The sequence below is a fragment of the Elephas maximus genome, chromosome 2 (genome assembly GCF_024166365.1).
Source record: "Elephas maximus indicus isolate mEleMax1 chromosome 2, mEleMax1 primary haplotype, whole genome shotgun sequence".
Classification (NCBI taxonomy): domain Eukaryota; kingdom Metazoa; phylum Chordata; class Mammalia; order Proboscidea; family Elephantidae; genus Elephas; species Elephas maximus.
Window position 1 is genome coordinate 65217609 of NC_064820.1, and position 19148 is coordinate 65236756.

Consider the following 19148-nt stretch of genomic DNA (forward strand, 5'->3'; position numbering starts at 1 on the left):
TTTGTTAAGCAGTGTTGTAGGTACACAAACATAATAATGACTGAGGATGGTGCAGGACCAGGCAATGTTTCGTTCTGTTATGCATGGGATCACTACAAGCTGGAGCCGACTCCATGGTACCTAAAAATAACAACAGTTCTAGGTGCTGGGAATAAAACAATAGACAAAATTCCTGCACTCATGGAGTATACATCTAGAGGGGAGAGAAAGATTAAATAAGCAGACCATGTCCTGAAGGAGTAAAATTTGAGTGAACTTTGACAAGAACCCAGAGCCTAATAATGAGATTGTTAAGTAGTAAGAGACCCATTAGCTTAGCAATTTGTAGATATCAGAACTTTAGAACTTTATTTCATTATCCTTACAACTCTGTAAGGTGCATTTTATTCCCCTTCTACATATCATGAAACTAGCTTAGGGAGGTAAAGTAACTTGCTAAATCAAACAATTAATAACTGGTAGTTCCATAATAATTTGTATGGAAACTTTATAAAAAACCAGAATGGAAATCATGAGAATGCTGACAGAATATAAAGAATATAACGAGTGTCACTGAACAATTTATATAGAAACTGTTGAATGGGAACCTATTTTCTGTGTAAACTTTCACTGAAAATACATTATTCAAAATATCAAAAAACAAAATACTTTGAAAGTTCTAATTCAGGCAAAATAGCAAGTTCATTCCATTAGAATTTGAATGTTCATTCAGTATAAGACAGTTCTTTAAAGTTTTACAAAGGCACTCCACACTTAGCTTCAATGAACTTCAATTAATTTTGAATATAAACCTCTATTAATGCATTTCTCACACGGAATATCATTTAAAGTGCTTTCTAAATATCACAACGCATGATTTTACAGCAGGAACAGTTTTAACAACTTTCTATTCCAGTTTTTTATTCCTTTCTTCCATTTTTTTTAAATAATGAGAAAAACATGGTAAAAAATTATTCAAATTCGTGTATCTACTTAGTTATAAGACTCAGATATTCTGATTTCTAGTGTACTCTTTCTTTGTGATTATTTTTTAATAATCTTACCAATCTTTAATGTCCACAGTGATTATCATGAACTTATTTTTAATAGCATTTTCCACAGTACTTACTGAAACTATGGCAAATTTTTGAATATACGTATATATAAACATTAGAACAGTACAATAAAATCAGTTGATATATTCAATTCTAAAGTTCTTATTAGGAATGTCATTTCCTTGTTTTAGGACAACTGTGAACAGTATATTTATATAGAAAACACACACATTCATACAACAGTTGATGATGCCATTATAAAGGGTAAAGAGAAGCTGGAGAGTTAAAAAGACTAAGCCACCTGGGAAGCAGCAGCTCTCTTATTCCAGCTGGTGTTTGTCAAAGGTCTTTACAGCCACATGGCTCTCTACCCTGTAGTGCTGCTTCTAATCCTTGCAAGCGAAGCAAGAGATGAACAAAAAAGGTTTGTGTGAATCACTTGAGCCAATCATCTGTTACCTTCAAAAGCTGACCACCAATGCCAGGAAACAAGGCCACCAGCCAGATCTGCGACAACCTGCCTAGAAACTCTGCATACCCAATGCAATAACCAAAAGCAGATTTCCGAGGTATAAGAAAATGAGGAGCTTGAGGAACTCCATCTTAAACATTAACTTACTTGTGTTTTTAGTGACAAAATAACTAGGTTATAATTGTAATACCCATTTCTTTCCAAGCTTTGGGAAAGCACAAACTAGGAGAGCTGAACCAGCCCATTAAAACCAAAAAAATCAAACCTGTTACCACTGATTCCAACTCATAGCCACCCTATAGGAGAGACAAGAACTGCCCCATAAGGGTTTCCAAGGAACAGCTGTGGATTCAAACTGCTGACATTTTGGTTAGCAGCTGAGCTCTTAACCACTGAGCTACCAGGGCTCCATCAGCCCATTAAAAGAAAGTTTTACCAGTGTCCTTGTGATGACCAAAGAGGAGTGGTTGGTCAAGAGGGCATTTGCAGATTCTTACACATGGAGAACCAAGAGAGGCCACGACACAGGTGTTTGTTTTATTATTCCTTTTACTCTTCTATATTTTTAATATTGTCCAATTAAAAAAGGGGGGGGGGGGAGAAAAAAACCCAAGAAACGAGATGGCAGCAAAAGAACTAAGCCACCTGTATTTGAGAATGTTGCTGGCATAGCTAATAAGATAGATAAGCTTGTATTAACAGATAAGCTTGTAATAAATTCCAGGCACAAAGAAGGTTTAGTGCAGTGATTCTGGGTGGCACGGGGTTTCACATATTCTTTGCAAAGAAAAGCCATGATTGAACTTTGTTCAATATGTCAACTGAGTTTAATAGTTTTCCAGAGTTAAAACAGAAGAACCAACTCTGTCCTGAGAACCAGATTTTAGCTTCAGATGTCTAGAATCTCCATCAAAATATAAAACAAAGTGAATATTTTCCTTTCTGTAATCATCCTTCCCTAGTATACTTTCTGAAAGACAAAATCCCAAGTATGCCAGGATTTTTGCCAGTTCCATTTCTTGCATGGTTATAGCAATTCTGAGTTTCTACAGTATTGCTGCTCAAGAGTTTTTCAGTGAAGGATTGATAATTAGTATTGGAATATGAAAAAATTACATTAAAAAAGTTATCAATGCATTTGTCTATAAAAATTATATAATTTACGGAAATGCCTTTTTTAAAACTAGGCATTTTACGGGTGTACCATAAATAATTTTACTTAAAACTGGGATCAAATTGAAGTGAAGGTATACTACTGGCATAAATGTTTGTTTGAAATATAGCAGGATACCAGCAACTTACATGACTAAAAGACACGTACTATGAAAGGAAAATACATAAAATGTAAAAGAAATGGAGAGAAGTTATAGGTGATGGAATGCAATGACTTACTTAATATGGCCCTTCTAGCCATAGTTTTTGTAATTCCCAACAAAAGAATGAGTGAGGACTATGCTAATGAGGTAACTGTGGCCCACCAAGGGGATTGGATAGCTTGCTAATAAATTAAATAAGGTGCCTGGCACCCATTTTGGGATGGGACCACGCAAATATGGTATATGGAACCCCAACAAGGGGACTGGTCAGTTTTGCCAACCCGCTAGCCTTAAGATGATTGGTCCCCTTCAGAGGCAAGAAGAGAGGCTCTCACCACCACCAAGAAATTACAGCTAGAAGTAGAGTGTGTCCTTTGGACTCGGGAACCGTGTACTGAGAAGCTCCTGAAGCCAGGAGACGGAGAGAGAGAGCTGTAACACTGAAGATGGTGAGAAGCAGCAACAGAGAAACGGCGACAGCAGAGGCAGGAGACCGGCAGGCAACAGCACATTGAGCTTCCTGGCCCATGAAGCGAGAACGCTGAGCGCCTTCAGGCAGGCTTCCTGGTGGAGTAGGGTGCCTCCAGGCACTTGGTGGAGCTAGGTTTGTGGACCCACGGAGCTAGAACTGAGTGCCTTTGGGCTTACGCTTACTGGCGGAGTGGGGTGCCTCTAGGTACTTATCAACAGAGCTCAAAGAGCTTTGTAACACTTGCTGGAGAAGGGCAGATGCCAGGCTGAGAGGCTGAGGGCCAGAGACAGGCCTGCCTCTGGGCATGGCTGAGAAAAGGCTATCCTGATTGAAGAACCATATCCTTAACACTCCTGAACCTGAACTGTAACCAATTACTTCCCTAATGAACCCCATAACTGTGAGTATGGTCTGAGTTCTATGTGGCCATTGCAAAGAACTAGTGAACCCAGCAGAGAATTAGAGTGCTGTGGAAGGTTGGTTAGTGTCAGAATTGGTAAAAAGTTTGGAGAGAGGAAGTATGTCTGTCTGATCTCTGCCTCATAGGACTCAGCCTTGGGTTGTTCGTGTTGATTCTCCTTCCCTGTTGTGAAATTAGGTCAGATGCCACCCCCACCACACCATTTTTACAGGTGTAACAGGTTCATGCATGTACACCTGCATAAAGCTGGACAAGTATAAACTGACTGGGACAATAAAAAGTCTAAAGTGGAAGCTTCTACAGATCTCTGTATTTCTGTGATAAGTTAATGCAAGTGTTTGAAAAACAATGGTTTAGGGTGGGAAGGTGTGATGGCTAGTTTATGCGTCAACTCAGACTAACGTACCCAGTTATTTAATCAAACATGAATTTAAATGTTGGAGTCCCTAGATGGTGAGAACGGTTAAGCACTTGACTATTAGCTGAAAGGTTTGTGGTTCGAACCTTCCCAGTGGCACCTTGGTAAACAGGCCTGGCAATCTGCTTCTGAAAGGATGCAGCCTTAAAAACCCTATTGAGCAGTTCTACTTTGCATATATGGGGTCGCCATGAGTTGGAATCAACTTAATGGCAACTAACAATGGAATGACCTGGGCTTAAAGAAATCAACTATAAAAATAAATGCATGGAAAACAATTGGGCAGAAAGATCTGATATGAGGACTACTGTTTCTACACTTCAAAACTTAACTGTCACAGCCAATTAATGCAACTGCTGTCAATAAGTTGAATACCTGTAAAAAGTTGAATTAGCAAAAGTTGTGCGATACATTTACAATGACAAAAAAAAAAGAGCAGCTGCTGAGGTGGGTTACGTACAACCAAACACTTCAGGGAATTTGGTTCCTTGGTTTGGAGGTTTGGGGTCATGGTTTCATAGAACATCCCAGTTGATTCCTGGAGCCATGGAGGCTGGATGAACCCCTGAAACTACTGCCTTAGGATAATCTTTAAACCTTAAACCAAAAATATTCTCTGAAGTCTCCTAAAAACCAAGGAATAGCTTAGCTTAATTAGTAGAATGTCTACCTTGAGCGCTGTGCTCTTTTAAGGTCTAACTATATGGGATCAAATTGATAACAGCAACTCAGAAGATCAGATAGGAAACTTAGAGGGCAATGAGTTGATGTTAATGTGGGAGGAATAACTCAAAAAAGGAGGGTGAGAATGGCTGCACAACTTGAAGAATGTAATCAGTGTCACTATTATACATGTAGAAATTGCTGAATTGGTTCTGCTGTGTATACTCTCAATGAAAAAAATAAAATAAATTAAAAAAATTAACTGTATATTTAGAGTTTAACTTCACAAAACCCTTTTTCACTAGTTCTCACCTGGTAAGAATGAAGAAGGGAATATAAGATTAGCTTCATGATACTCTCCCTTGTGAGTTACGATACAAGAAGAAAAGACAATAAAATATAGATTTTATCACATGTCCTGATCCCATGCCAGGACATTTTCTGTTTGGATGAATTAGGATTTGGTCATATCTTCATAATTTCATAGAAAGGGAAGAGTTCAAGCGTAAGTACAAGCTACCCTCTGACACATTATAATAAAGTAAATGTGAGATTTTTCCCAAGTTAAAAGACTCCAGTCCATGTTAATAACCTCCACTTGCTATCCCGAGAGTACATCTTATGGTTCACACAATCTGCTCGAGGTCCTGCATGGGTACGATGACTTGTCTCCTTATACTGTAGCAACAGGGGCTGCCCCAGGCCACAGCAAATGAGATGAAGGAGACAATTTTTTTTTAAACCAAGGCTTCGAAACAGTTTATTCCAGTTTGAACTAGCTGAGAATAGGCATTTCTAACAAGCTCCTCCTAGGTAATGCTAATACTGTGGTTAGGGCCCAATGCTGAGCAGTTCAGAATGAACCAAAATTTATTATACGTAAGAATCACCTGGGGATCTTGTTAAAATGTAGATTGATTCGGTATATCTGGGAGGGGAAATGCAAATTTCCAGCAGGCATTTGAACCAGAATGAACCAGTTCAAAACCCTGGATTAAAAACCTATACAAAAGTCTGTTTTAGGATTTCATGCAAATATGACCTCTTTAAAACACAAGAATAAATCACTCAAATTCAGGGCTAATTTAGCTGTTAGAAATAGACTGGACAGTTAAAAATAAGTAACAGTCCCCCTTGAAAAGTTTCCCCCATAGAGATACAAGGTACTGAGGACTGACGTTTATCCTTCTTCATCACTGCTGCTCCAGGCATCTTCGAATGCTGGGTTTAACTGTGATTTGGTTGTAGTCTAAAAAAAAGAAGAAGAAGAAGAAAAGATTGTATTTTCAACTCTCATAGTTTTAGGCTCACAATAAAGTTTAGTTTTGAAATATATCAAAATGAATGATTGATTATTTTGAAAGAAACTGTGTAGCTGTTAATTTCAAAAAGAAACACTCCACATACAATATAAAATAACGTAACCTCACTTTAAACAGGTACACCAGACTTTATCCAGATATGCGTGCTTCCTTCAAAAGAGTCACCTCATAAACATATATACTATGATGTTGCCTTTGCTCAAAGCATTTCTAAAACTCTTTAGAATTGCCTGGAGAAGGTGGCACATTACCATTCACAGGGCCAAGACTGGACCCATGTCTACTGTCTGACTTGAGAACCTGATAGAATAACCGCAGCTTTTCATTGTTTGGATGGACTTGATTTTTGTAAATAAGTGGTTATCCAAATACAGGGAAGAAGATGTTCATCAAGCTGAGTAATTCCATTTTTGGCCCCCAAAATACTGTGGACTATTAAGCATTGAGGTTTATTTTAATATGGCTGGTAAAGCAGTTCAGAAGCACATGTAAAATGTGTCTGAAATAGTAACATAATTGTAATTAGCATTTAGGCTTCACTGGGAAATTTCTTTGAAGAAGAACATGCATTTGGATTGTGTTTATTTAAACAACAACAAAACATCAGAATAGTCTTACAACTTTTAATTTCAATTCAATTCACTTTTTTGGGATACCTTCTGAATAAACCAAAGACCAAGCCCACTGCCGTCGAGTCAATTCTGACTCATAGCAACCCTACAGGACAGAGTAGAATTGCCCCATGGAGTTTCCAAGGAGCGCCTGGTAGATTCAAACTGTTGACCTCTTGGTTAGCAGCCGTAGCGCTTAACCACTACTCCAGAATGGGTACCTTCTTATTCTCCAGCAAATGACTAAAAAGGGTTTAAGAGGGCCTCTCTTTTTTTATTTGGGCTTTATGAACCAGGTTTTGCCTTTTATTTTGTAATGCTTTACCTTTGCTATAGGTTTATTCAGATCCAAATCCCAATAATGTATTATTAGCACCAAGACTACTCTTAAATTATCTTATAGTGCCCTCTACAAAATATAGCATTGTTTTATGTTAAGGGTAACCTCTACAACATGTCTGAGAATGTTCATTTCCTTTTTGATGAACATGAACTTGTTGCTGTTAGGTACGGTCAAGTTGGTTCTGACTCACAGCGACCCTATGTAAAATAGAATGAAACACTGCCTGGTCCTGCGCCATCCTCACAATCATTGCTATGTCTGAGCCCACTGTTGTAGCCACCGCATCAGTCCATCTTGTAAATGGTCCTCCTCTTTTTCACTGACCCTCTACCTAGCATGATGTCCTTCTCCTTCCTAATACCATGTCAAAAGTATGTGTGATGAAGTTTAGCCATCCTTGCTTCTAAGGAATATTCTGGCTGTACTTCTTCCAAGACATATTTGTTTATTCTTCTAGCAGTCCATGGTATATTCAATATCCTTCACCAAACCATAATCCAAATGCATCAATTCTTCTTTGGTCTTCTTTATTCACTGTCCAGCTTTCATGTGCATATGAGGCAACTGAAAATACCATGGCTTGGGTCAGGTGCACCTTAGTCCTCAAAGTAACATATTTGTTTTTCAACTTTAAAGAGATCTTTTGTAGCAGATTTGCTCAATGCAATACTTTGTTTGATTTCCTGACTGCTGTTTCTATGAGCACTGATTGTGGACCCAAGTAAAATAAAATCCCTGGTAACTTCAATCTTTTCTCTGTTCATCATGATGTTGCTCATTGGTCCAGTTGGGAGGATTTTTGTTTTATGTTGGGGTGTAATCCCTACTGAAGGCTGTAGTCTTTGCTGTTCGTCAGTAAGTGCTTCAAGTCCTCTTCACTTTCAGCAAGCAAGGTTCTATCATTTGCATAACGTAGGTTGTTAATGAGTCTTCCTCCAATCCTGATGCAGCACTTTTCTTTTTATAGTCCAGCCTCTTGGATCATGTGGTCAGCATACAGATTGAATAAGTATGGTAAATGGATACAACCCTGAGGCATACCTCTCCCGATTTTAAACTATGGAGTATCCTTGATTCTGTTCCAACGACTGCCTCTTGGTCTATGTACAGGTTCCTCATAAACACAAGTTAAGTGTTCTGGAATTGTCATTCTTCGCAAAGTTATCTATAATTTGTTATGATCCACACAGTCGAATGCCGTTGCATAGTCAATTAAACACAGGTAAACATCTTTTTGAAATGTGTAAAGACCTGAAGTTAGAAAAGCAAAAGGGAACAAAGAACTGAAGAAAAAATGGAAGCTTCGAGTTGCAATATTGAAGGATTCTATGGGCAAAATATTGAACACAGGAAGCATCTATCTGACACAAGCAATGATATCGCTCATTCTATGTCCTCTCCTGAATCTGGCTTGATTTTCTGGCAGTTCCCTGCCAATGAACTGCTGCAACCCTTTTTGAATCATCTTCAGCAAAATTTTACTTCTGTATGATATTAATGATGTTGTTCAATAATTTCCTCAATCTGCTGGATCACCTTTCTTTGGAGTGAGCACAAATATGGAACTCTTCGGTTAGCCAGACAGCCATCTTCCAAATTTCTTGGGATAAACAAGTGAGCACTTCTACTGTTGAATCCATTTGCTGAAACATCTCAATTGGTGTTCTATCAATTCCTAAAACCAAAAAACCAAACCCATTGCCACTGAGTACATTCTGACTTATAGTAACACTACAGAACAGAGTAGAACTGCCGCATAGGGTTTCCAAGGAGTGGCTGGTGGATTCAAACTGCCGATCTCTTGGTTAGCTGCCATGCTCTTAACCGCTGCTGCCACCAGAAAAAAAAAAAAAAATTTTTTTTTTTTTTCTGGAGGCTCCTGTCAATTCCTGGAGTCTTGTTTCTTCCTTTAAAATCATTGGTTCTTGATCACATGCTACCTCTTGAAATGGCTGAAGGTCAACAAAATCTTTTTGGTACAGTGACTCTGTGTATTCCTTCCATTTTCTTTTGATGCTTTCTGTGTTCAATACTTTGCCCATAAAAAAACCAAAAACCAAACCCAGTGCCGTCGAGTCGATTCCGACTCATAGTGACCCTGCAGGACAGAGTAGAACTGCCCCATAGAGTTTCCAAGGAGCGCCTGGAGGATTCAAACTGCCAACCCTTTGGTTAGCAGCCGTAGAACTTAACCACTACGCCACCAGGGTTTCTTTTTGCCCACAGAATCCTTCAATATTGCAACTTGAGGCTTCAATATTTTCTTCAGTTCTTTGTTCCTTTTTGGTTTTCTAACTTTGGGTCTTTACGCATTGCAGTACGATACTTTTGCTTTGTCTTCTCAAGCTGCCTTTTGAAATTTTCTGTTCAGCTTTTTTATGTCATCATTTCTTTCCTTCTCTTTAGCTACTCTATGTTCAAGAGCAAGTTTCAGAGTCTTTTCTGACATCCAGTTTGCTCTTTTTTGTCTTTTTAATGACCTTTTGCTTTTTATCACACGTGATAGTCTCCCGCAACTTGTCTGGTCTTCGGTCATTAGTGTTCAACGCTTCAAATCTATTCTTTTTTTTTTTTATGCAGGATTTTCATTATTATTTTTATTGTGCTTTAAGTGGAAGTTTACAAATCAAGTCAGTCTCTCATATAAAAATTTACATACACCTTGCTATATACTTCTAATTGCTCTTCCCCTAATATGACAGCACACTCCTTCTCTCTACCCTGTATTCCCTGTGTCCATTCAGCCAGCTTCTGTCCCCCTCTGCATTCTCATCTCCCCTCCAGACAGGAGCTGCCCACATAGTCTCATGTGTCTATTTGAGCCAAGAAGCTCACTCTCACCAGTATCATTTTCTATCTTATAGTCCAGTGCAATTCCTGTCTGAAAAGCTAGCTTTGGGAATGGTTCCAGTCTTGGGCTAACAAAAGGTCTGGGGACCATGATCTCTGGAGTCCTTCTAGTCTCAGTCAGACCATTAAGACTGGTCTTTTTATGAGAATTTGAGGACTGCATCCCACTGCTCTCCTACTTCATCAGGGATACTCTGTTGTGTTCCCAGTCATGGCAGTCATTGGCTGTAGCCAGGCACCATCCAGTTCTTCTGGTCTCAGGCTGATGTAGTTTCTGTCAAATCTGTTCTTGATATGGATTCTCAGGTAGGATATACTCAAGGTCATATGTGGATCTTGTGGACTTGTTTTAATTTTCTTCCACATGAACTTAGACTCTTATAATTCAAACAAGGATCACAGTGGAAAAAGTGGATGTTCCCAGAAAATTCACTGAGTCTCAGCTACAACAGCCAGAAAACAATATATTAATTTAGGCATTCTTTACAGTTGTTAAATAGATGAGAGTCCATTACTAGAGGTAATGTTGGCTATCATCACTTAGGAGTACAACCAAAATTCCATCATACCCTAAATCTCCAGATAACAAAACTATTACCAAACCTCAGCTAATCACCCACTTATTCCCAGCAGCAGTTCACTTGTTTTCAAGTGCAGTATACTGAAATCTGTCCATTCATTCCTTCATCCAAACATTATTTGCCATTTCCTGTCCTTTTCGATTTAAAATTTAACTTTTAAGTTAGGTTATTTAGTGAGTGTTTATTTGAAGACTTATTGGCCTTTAAGCAACTTGTCTTTCCTATTCTGTCTTTAGAAGACTTTTAATTCTGCCTTAGATATCCACCAAAAAATGTCCCTGGGTAGATAAGCCAAAGCTCATGCCTCCTAAGTCTACTATGGAAGCCCAATGGGTAGCTTATTACATATTTTTATTTCATCTGATGACTCAAAAGAGAAACAAAATTATATTTTATTATATATTACTGTTGCTATGTTTGGCGAAAAATCAAAAATAAATGAAAATTGTAACAGCTGCATATAAACTTCAGTGTTTATAGGAATAGTAAACCAAAAAACCTAGTGCCGTTGAGTCGATTCCGACTCATAGTGGCCCTATAGGGCAGAGTAGAACTGCCCCATAGAGTTTCCAAGGAGTGCCTGGCGGATCTGAACTGCTGACCTTTTGGTTAGCAGCCATAGCACTTAACCACTATGCCACCAGGGTTTCCAGTAGTAGTAAAGCAAAGATAATAAATGTGAATGTACTACAGTATTATTATAAACATACTTACTGCTAGAACAATCACAAATAAAACATCATACTAACCCAAACCCACTGCTGTCGAGTCGAAAACATCATACTGATAGTTAAACCCACCCAGAAAACCAAACCCACTGCCATAGAGTTGATTCTGACTCATAGCGATCCTATAGGGCTTCCAAGGCTATAAATCTCTGTGGAACCAGGCTGCCACATCTTTCTCCTGCATAGTTAAATACTGCAGTAAAAACAATGTAGATGGATGTGGTACACATATTACTGTTTGAGACCCACTGATCAAGTGTAACCACCACCCACTGCTTCAGTTTTTTCTACAACATCTCCTCCTAGTGGACATTCAGGCTATGCTTGAACATATCTAGCTCTATTTCACAAGGTTTCCCTTTCTACTGAGAGTTATTAGTCGATATCCAAATAATTGGAATGAAGAACGAAACTATCCTTAACATCTACCAGGGATACATCTTGATAGATTTCTTATTGGAAATTACTGGAACATCTCTACATGGGGAACACAGAGCTGCCTGTGTCAGCAATCATGATCTTATTTACTACCTACATTCACTGTAATCATTCAAAGTTTGTGGAAATAATCTTAGCATACACCATTTTATATTAATATGAGAATGATGGTGATCTTAAAGTTAAAATACACAAGTAGTATATTTCAAAAGATAAGGTTTCTAAGGTCTAAAACTTAGATATAACACTCAACTTGTTTTTGTGTATCACTATTTGATGTTCCACTCATTCTCCTTAATTTCTCATATACAAAAGGTCTTCTAGATGAGGAGCTCAAACTATCACTATTAACTATATAACTAGGAAATAAATAAACCACCAGAGTAATATACTATCTTCATAAATTTAGGAATTCTGCTTTCTTCTAATATTCTTTTTCTCTACACAGGTCATAGTTGATTTACCTTTAATTTATTTTTATTGTTTTTATTTGATAAATGTTATACTACTTAACAAGGCCTACAGTGGTATAATGTGGATTTAATATATACAGTAATTCCTAAACAGTAAGACACAGTGATTAAATAATAATGCAAAATAAATTGCTAAACCAAACAATTTGACCATATTAGGCTTTCTAAATAAAAAGACTCAGCCATTTAAGGCAGCTGTATGCTAAAACTGATACAGCTATAATAAACTAAATTAGCCATGTGATGAAATCTTCAAGTATTCATATGGCATTAGGCCAGCTGCTTGAAAATTTATCAACATGTGTTTTCCTTTTCTTTTGTATTTGGATTAGGGACAAAAGAAAATAATTCACAGGCTTTACACTGTAGTAAGTTGCAGCAGTTGCAAATTTAGGCATGAAATATATTTTGTTGGTAGATGCTAAATGCGATCGATATCCTTATAAAACTTCTTTTCCATGTGGTTTTTGACACAGTCCTATTTTCACAAAGGGACTAAATACATAAAAAATATTTTTAGAATTTCAGACCTGCTCTATCAATTATGTTCCTCCACCTCCATTTAAGATACTTTCTTTTTACTATGACTTGGTCAAGATTAACCTAAAGTGTTTCTAACTATATTTCCAACTTTAAAAAATGATATATATATTGTCTATTAGACCTTAGACTTATATATCCCAGAAATTAAGATATATTAGGATGATTAAGACTGCTTAGTAAAATAATCCTTGGCAGGGAAGACATCACCTTTAAACAGCCTTTATGTTATTACTGCTTGACATAAGTAAAAAAATACAGAGGCTACTACTTAAAGCCAAGGATCACGTCTTATTCATCTTTGTTTACAAACAGTCACCACCAAAAAAATACAGAATGAATAAATGGCTAGGCTGAGTGAGGTCAATTAACCTGAATTTATATTTAAAGGTCAGTTATGGACTTTCTACTACCACTCCAAAACTGGCTATTATAAACCTTTTTTTTTTATTAGTTTTAAAATGAACTCATCTCTAAAAGAGTAGACCAAGTAACTAACGACTTCAATAACAAGCAAGAAAAAAAAAAAGAGAGATAGCCTTGATAAAATGGAATGTGTTCATATATACTTTCTGGAAACCCTGGTGGTGACCAAAAGGTCGGCAGTTTGAATCCACCAGGCACTCCTTGGAAACTGTATGGGGCAGTTCTACTCTGTCCTGTAGGGTCACTATGAGTCACAACTGACTTGACAGCAACAGGTTTGTTTGTTTGTTTGTTTTTTAAATATACTTTCTACATAATTTTCTCCCCAAAATTGAATGCTGTAGTTATCGACTAAAATAGACAATATACACTGAATGAAAGATAACAACATGTAACTTGAGTTAAAGTCAGAAAAAGTAGTTGATTTGTAAAATTAAGTTAATGGAACACCAATAACGTGAAAGCTATTATGTAAAACAGAATCATGGATATCTATAGTTGACGTATCTGAATTTCTACTTATCTCCAAAAAAGACAAATAATCCATTATCTCTTGATAAAGCTAACTTTGGAAGCAACAAAGAACCAAGGGCTGAGAAATTCTTTAGGATTAAAGTTTATGGAATAGAAACATGGGAAAATTTTTCAGCAATTATGTAATCCAACTTTCTTCTTAAAAAGACAATAAAATCTAGCTCCAGAAAGCTAGAGAGACTTGCAGAGATCCTACAACTGGTAACTGACAGTCTGTTTTCTTGATTTGTCATCTTATTCCTTCATAAAAGATAAAAGAGATTAAACTGCTAGCTTTTCTCAATATAAAGAAAAGCATGACATAAGAAAGATGTATTCCATATAGTTTGAGATAACATTAACTTAAACTGGATTAGATCATAAATACTGTTTCATAAACTCTATATTATGTTTGGATTAAACCACTTTAGCAATCTACCTACCAAGATTCAAAAAGATACATAATGGAAACAGTCTACAAATCAATGAAAAGCAAGGTATTAATACTAAATATAATTAAAATTAAATGAAACCTAACACTTTTATTGTGGGTTTAATAGGATAAAATAACAAGCCACATTCTAAGATAGGCACAATCATGCTGCTGATAGAAGTGTAAATTGGTATAAATCTGACCATGTGAATAAAAAGCTTAAAAACATTCATACATGATATCTCAGGAGAAAATTCCACTTCTGGGAAATCTATCCAAAGAAATAATCAGAAACAACTTATGAACAGATATTTACCTTGACTTTGTTTATAATAATCAACTGGAATATCTCCAAACAGGGAATTTAAGTAAATTGTGGCATATAAATGACAGAATACATTATTATTATATTACTAAAAATAATGCTTATGAAGTTATCAATGACATGGAAAAGGCTTAATGCACAATGGTGACAGAAGTAGGATACCAAGTTATACGTCCAAGTGTGATATTAACTATGATTAAAAAAACCCCATATACAAGGGGAAAAAATGAATAAAAATGTTAATATTGATTAACTCAATGGTAGTACTTTTATGTTCTTTCCATATTTTTCTGATTTTTCAGATGTGTTTTAACAGTTGAATTATTTTTATAATCAGAAAACAGCAATGAATGCTTTAAAACTCTCATATAAAGTAAATTAATAAAACTTCATTCCTTATGATTTAGAAGTCACTATACAATTTGTGTAAATAATATTTACCTCATCATCATCAGGAACAGGTTCATATAAGGCTGGTACCCAAGCAAGAATATTGCAGTCTCTGCTCCCACTATAAAGTTCCTATAACAGAGACAGAAAAGATGTGATTGTGAAACATAACAAAATCTGAAATGAACTATATCAAATTTTTAAATGACTAATTATCAGATTAGATTAATTCTATCTCTACTTTCCAAAGAAACTAGACGGAACGCCCTCTTCTCTCTGTTTTCTAATACGTAGTAAAGCTTTATCTTGTATTTAAAGATAATATTAGGATATGTAAGAGCTCAGAATGTAAGGTTACTAATGGTATGAAAATTTTACAAAAACACTCAATATCCCAGTGGAATCACAAACGAAAAAAAAAAAAAAAAAAAACCCACTGCTGTTGAGTCGATTCCCACTCGTAGCGACCCTACAGGACAGAGAACTGCCCCATAGAGTTTCCAAGGTGCACCTGATGGATTCGAACTGGTGACCTTTTGGTTAGCAGCCGAGTGCTTAATCATTGCCCCATCAGAGCTCCTTTGGTTTGGGTATTAGGTGTTTTCATTGTTATTGGCTTGTTGTTACTCCCAGGCCTTCTCAATGGAGAGAGCTGGGGAATATGTATGCATATGTATTACACACAACACATACACACAAAAATACATGCATACAAATATCTACATCTATTCTTATATCTATCTCTACACATTTAAAACTATGAGTTCACACTGATACTTCAAATTCCAATCCAGCACCACACAGTTAATTCTGTTTTCTCCATTTACATATCTGTAACTCCTTCTCTGACAGTGGAGCTCTGTTGGCACGGTGTTTAAGAGCTCAGCCGCTAACCAAAAGGTCAGCAGTTCCAATCCACCAGCTGCTCCTTGGAAGCCCTATGGAGCAGTTCTACTTTGTCCTATAAAATTCCTCATGAGGAATAGAAATAAAGGAAACAGATAACACCTAACTACTTGCTTCCCAGCAAAACATGCCCTCCAGTAATATGGCCCCAACTCCTCAGTATAGGTTAAGGGGCTACACCTGGAAATTGAAGATCCCATATTTTAACTAATACAAGGTAACATTTAATATTTTGGATATAAAGTGGGCAGGTGAATTATTTTTACTGTGATGTGAAAAAATTCCCAGAAATACTTGGGCTAAGATATGAAACCAAATCTTTATAAAACTATTTCTGCTAAGACCTATGTGTACAAATTAGTGCAAGAGTTTACAAACTGTATTCTGAGGAACCCTAGGATTATGCAAACGTTTGATTTTAAATTAACATTTTTAACTATTTAAAAATATAGCAAAAAATAGGGTGTATGCAAACTTACATAGCAAAAATGCACACATACAAAAGACCACTGATGCTTTTACTTGCTTTTGAGCCGGGCTCAGAATACAATTTTCTAGCTATGTATTTGAATTTCTTGTATATGGATTTTTGATTAAGTAAGCTATACTCTATTAAAAAAAAAATTAATGCCTTCCATAGGTCCTCATGTAAACGTGAAATAGTTACTGAGTTATTTCAGAACGTGTATATTGCACTCAATCAAAAGCCACTGAAGTTCAGCCTCACATGATTGGTTGATGATTTATTGGTCACAGCGTTAACAGGCAGTTGTACAATAAAAGAGCTAATAACATCATGCATGGATAGTTTTAGGACACATAAGTTTTGGGTGAAACTTGTCTGATTTTTATATTTATGATAGAGTTAATATATATGTCAATTTTATTTTCAGTGAGTTTTGTGTAGTAGTTAATTTGGAAAAGAGTTTTGCTGCTGAATGGATGCAAAACTAATACCTTTTTTAATTTTGAGATTTATAATTATTTTCCTAGACAGAAATAATAGATGAAATAGGATTAAAGTGTTAAAAGTTTGATGTAGTGCTTCAACATAGGATATAATACTTCAGTGATTCAAACCTCTTTGAATTCATATCACATATAGAAAATGTTTATTTGTCAGGAGGCAACTGGCCCCAGGTCTCTGGCTGTCCCAAGCCTGCCCCACCTATTCCAGGAACTGTGGGGAGTCATTGTTTTGGCACATGTATAATTCATATTGGGCACAGCACAATTCTTAGGAAAATCTGACTTGGTAGAACAGACTAATTTGTAGTCAGAACACCTGGGTTAAAACCTTGGCTCTGTCTCTAAGTGACTTTGGACAAGAAAAGAGGTACAGTATTTTAAAATTTTCTTTACATGAAGAATCACGGTCTGTCAATAACTACTTGTAGGTTTGAGGCAAGTCATATTACCTCTCTGGTGCTTTAGTTTCCTTCTCCTAGAAGTAATACTAAAGATATTTTACAAATGGTGTATCAGGACACTGACCAATCAGAGAAGAAATACTGGCCATAGAGTTGGAACAGAGTCCTGGAGGTCTCTTAGTTACTGGGTTGAAGTAAGGCCCAGGAGGACCGAAGGGAGGAACTGAGGCTAGAGGAGGTCACTTAGAGGACTCTGAGCAGCAGCTATTTATCAGCCAGTAAGATCTGTATGTCAATATTTTAATAATGGATACCACCATACTTGTATGCACTAGCTGAAAAATCAGTCTTGTGTCTCTTAAAGTGTTGGACACAAATTAAGTAATCAATGTTAATGAATAAATAGGAGCCTTGCCAACTGATAAAGTCCCTCCTAGCTCCAATACTCTGTAATTTTATCTGTATTTAGCTTTCATGTGCCTAACTTTGCTTACCTATAAAACAGAGAAAACACTATTTGCTATATCAGAGACTCATTTAAAGGGGCACATGAGATAATTTTGCAAGTGTTTTCCGGAAAAAACAAACAAACAAAACAAAAACCCTGCTCCATTGGTGAGATGGAAGAAAAAGGCCAGGAAGTTAAAGAACAAAGAATAGCCATGAGTATTTAAGAAATTTTGTAAGTTGCATAATCTTAGGAGCAAACCTTTATTAGCCATCAGCAGAAAATTAGAAATAAGCAGAATTTTAGACACACCCATACATACATAAAGCAAGATACACTAACTGTATCTTGAGATTGTTGTTGTGTGCCATTGAGTCGATTCTGACTCATAGCGACCCTATGTCTTGAGATTAGATGCATATAATTCTATCTTCTCCCAGAAGATTGTTTGTAAGAAAACATTCTAATTTGCCAGAGATTTAAATTGCTAAATAAATGGAGCCCATATGCAAAAGAAAATTTATCCCAGTCAAGTTTCACAGTACTATATGGATTCACACATTATCCTTATGCCATCTAAAATATACCCTAGCTCAAATATACACTAAAAGTATAATTCCTAGGATGAAATCACAATTTACTCTTTTATATACAAATAGTCTGGCAAGCTAGCTACCTGCACAATTTAATATCCCTTAAGTATCATTCTTACCTGGAAATTAGACTGAAATACACAGCAGTCAACACTTTTATAATGTCCCTTAAGCATAGTTATCTTTTCTCCTGAGTAAACGGTATAAACAGCAATGGTGCTACCATATGGTACAAAAACAAATTCTGAACTGCAGCCACAGGAGACAGTGAATTTCAATCCTTTTCTACTGTCATTGTAAACCTTCCCATAGTTCACCTGTAGGATGTAAAATCATAGTCACTCATTTCTTAAATCTGAGTCAAAAAGACAACAAAGACTATGCCAAATATTTACTTCAAACACAATACTATATAAATGAGTCTTTTAAATTTAAAGAAAATTATCAATGTCCTAAAGAAAACATGGGTTAACAATACGAATGCACATTTGACATAAGAGGAAATACAAGTATTAAAATAAAAAAAGGGCAAATGTTCACATTTCAACCTTGACAGAGATAAAAATGAAAATTAAGGCAACTGTAAAGAATTATTTTAGACCACATTCTAGTTTAGCAAAAATTTTAACATGAGATACTCAATATTGGTACAAATGAGGTAAACATGTTGCTGGCCCTGCAGTTTGGTCATTCCTTCTAAAAGGTCAAATGGTATTAATGTAACAAATGACAAAGATATTCTTACCCCCGACCTGGTAATTACTCCTGGGAATTTATCTTCAAGAAATAATTAAACAGCAAAAAGCTATATGCCCGGAGGAATTCAATGAAACATAATCTAGAATGGCAAAATAACTGAGAATAGATGCAAATTCCTAATAATGTTATATTAACTGTACAATTTATATAGGAATTAAAAAAAACATAATTATGAAAATGGGGCAAGGGTTAAATTAAAAAAGTACAGAACATAAATACTGTGCATAGTGTAATTGCAGCTTTACATAAATACATATTTGGAACAAAAAAAAAATCTTCAAAGGTGTAGTTTGCAGACAAGCA

The 19148-nt window shown here is 36.2% G+C and overlaps 1 protein-coding gene across 3 annotated transcripts in view; it reads right to left on the minus strand.

The window, feature by feature from the left end:
* Positions 1-336: 336 nt before the first annotated feature.
* ERCC8 (ERCC excision repair 8, CSA ubiquitin ligase complex subunit) overlaps positions 337-19148 on the minus strand; it is a 51570-nt gene continuing 32758 nt past the window's right edge. For all 3 annotated transcript variants that reach the window (XM_049857637.1, XM_049857625.1, XM_049857644.1), the window contains 3 exons: positions 18206-18403; positions 14821-14901; positions 337-6045 (listed from right to left, as the gene is read on the minus strand). In XM_049857637.1, coding sequence (XP_049713594.1) covers positions 5977-6045; positions 14821-14901; positions 18206-18403 — 348 coding nt within the window. In that variant the 3' untranslated portion in view covers positions 337-5976. The remainder of the gene's footprint in view (positions 6046-14820; positions 14902-18205; positions 18404-19148) is intronic.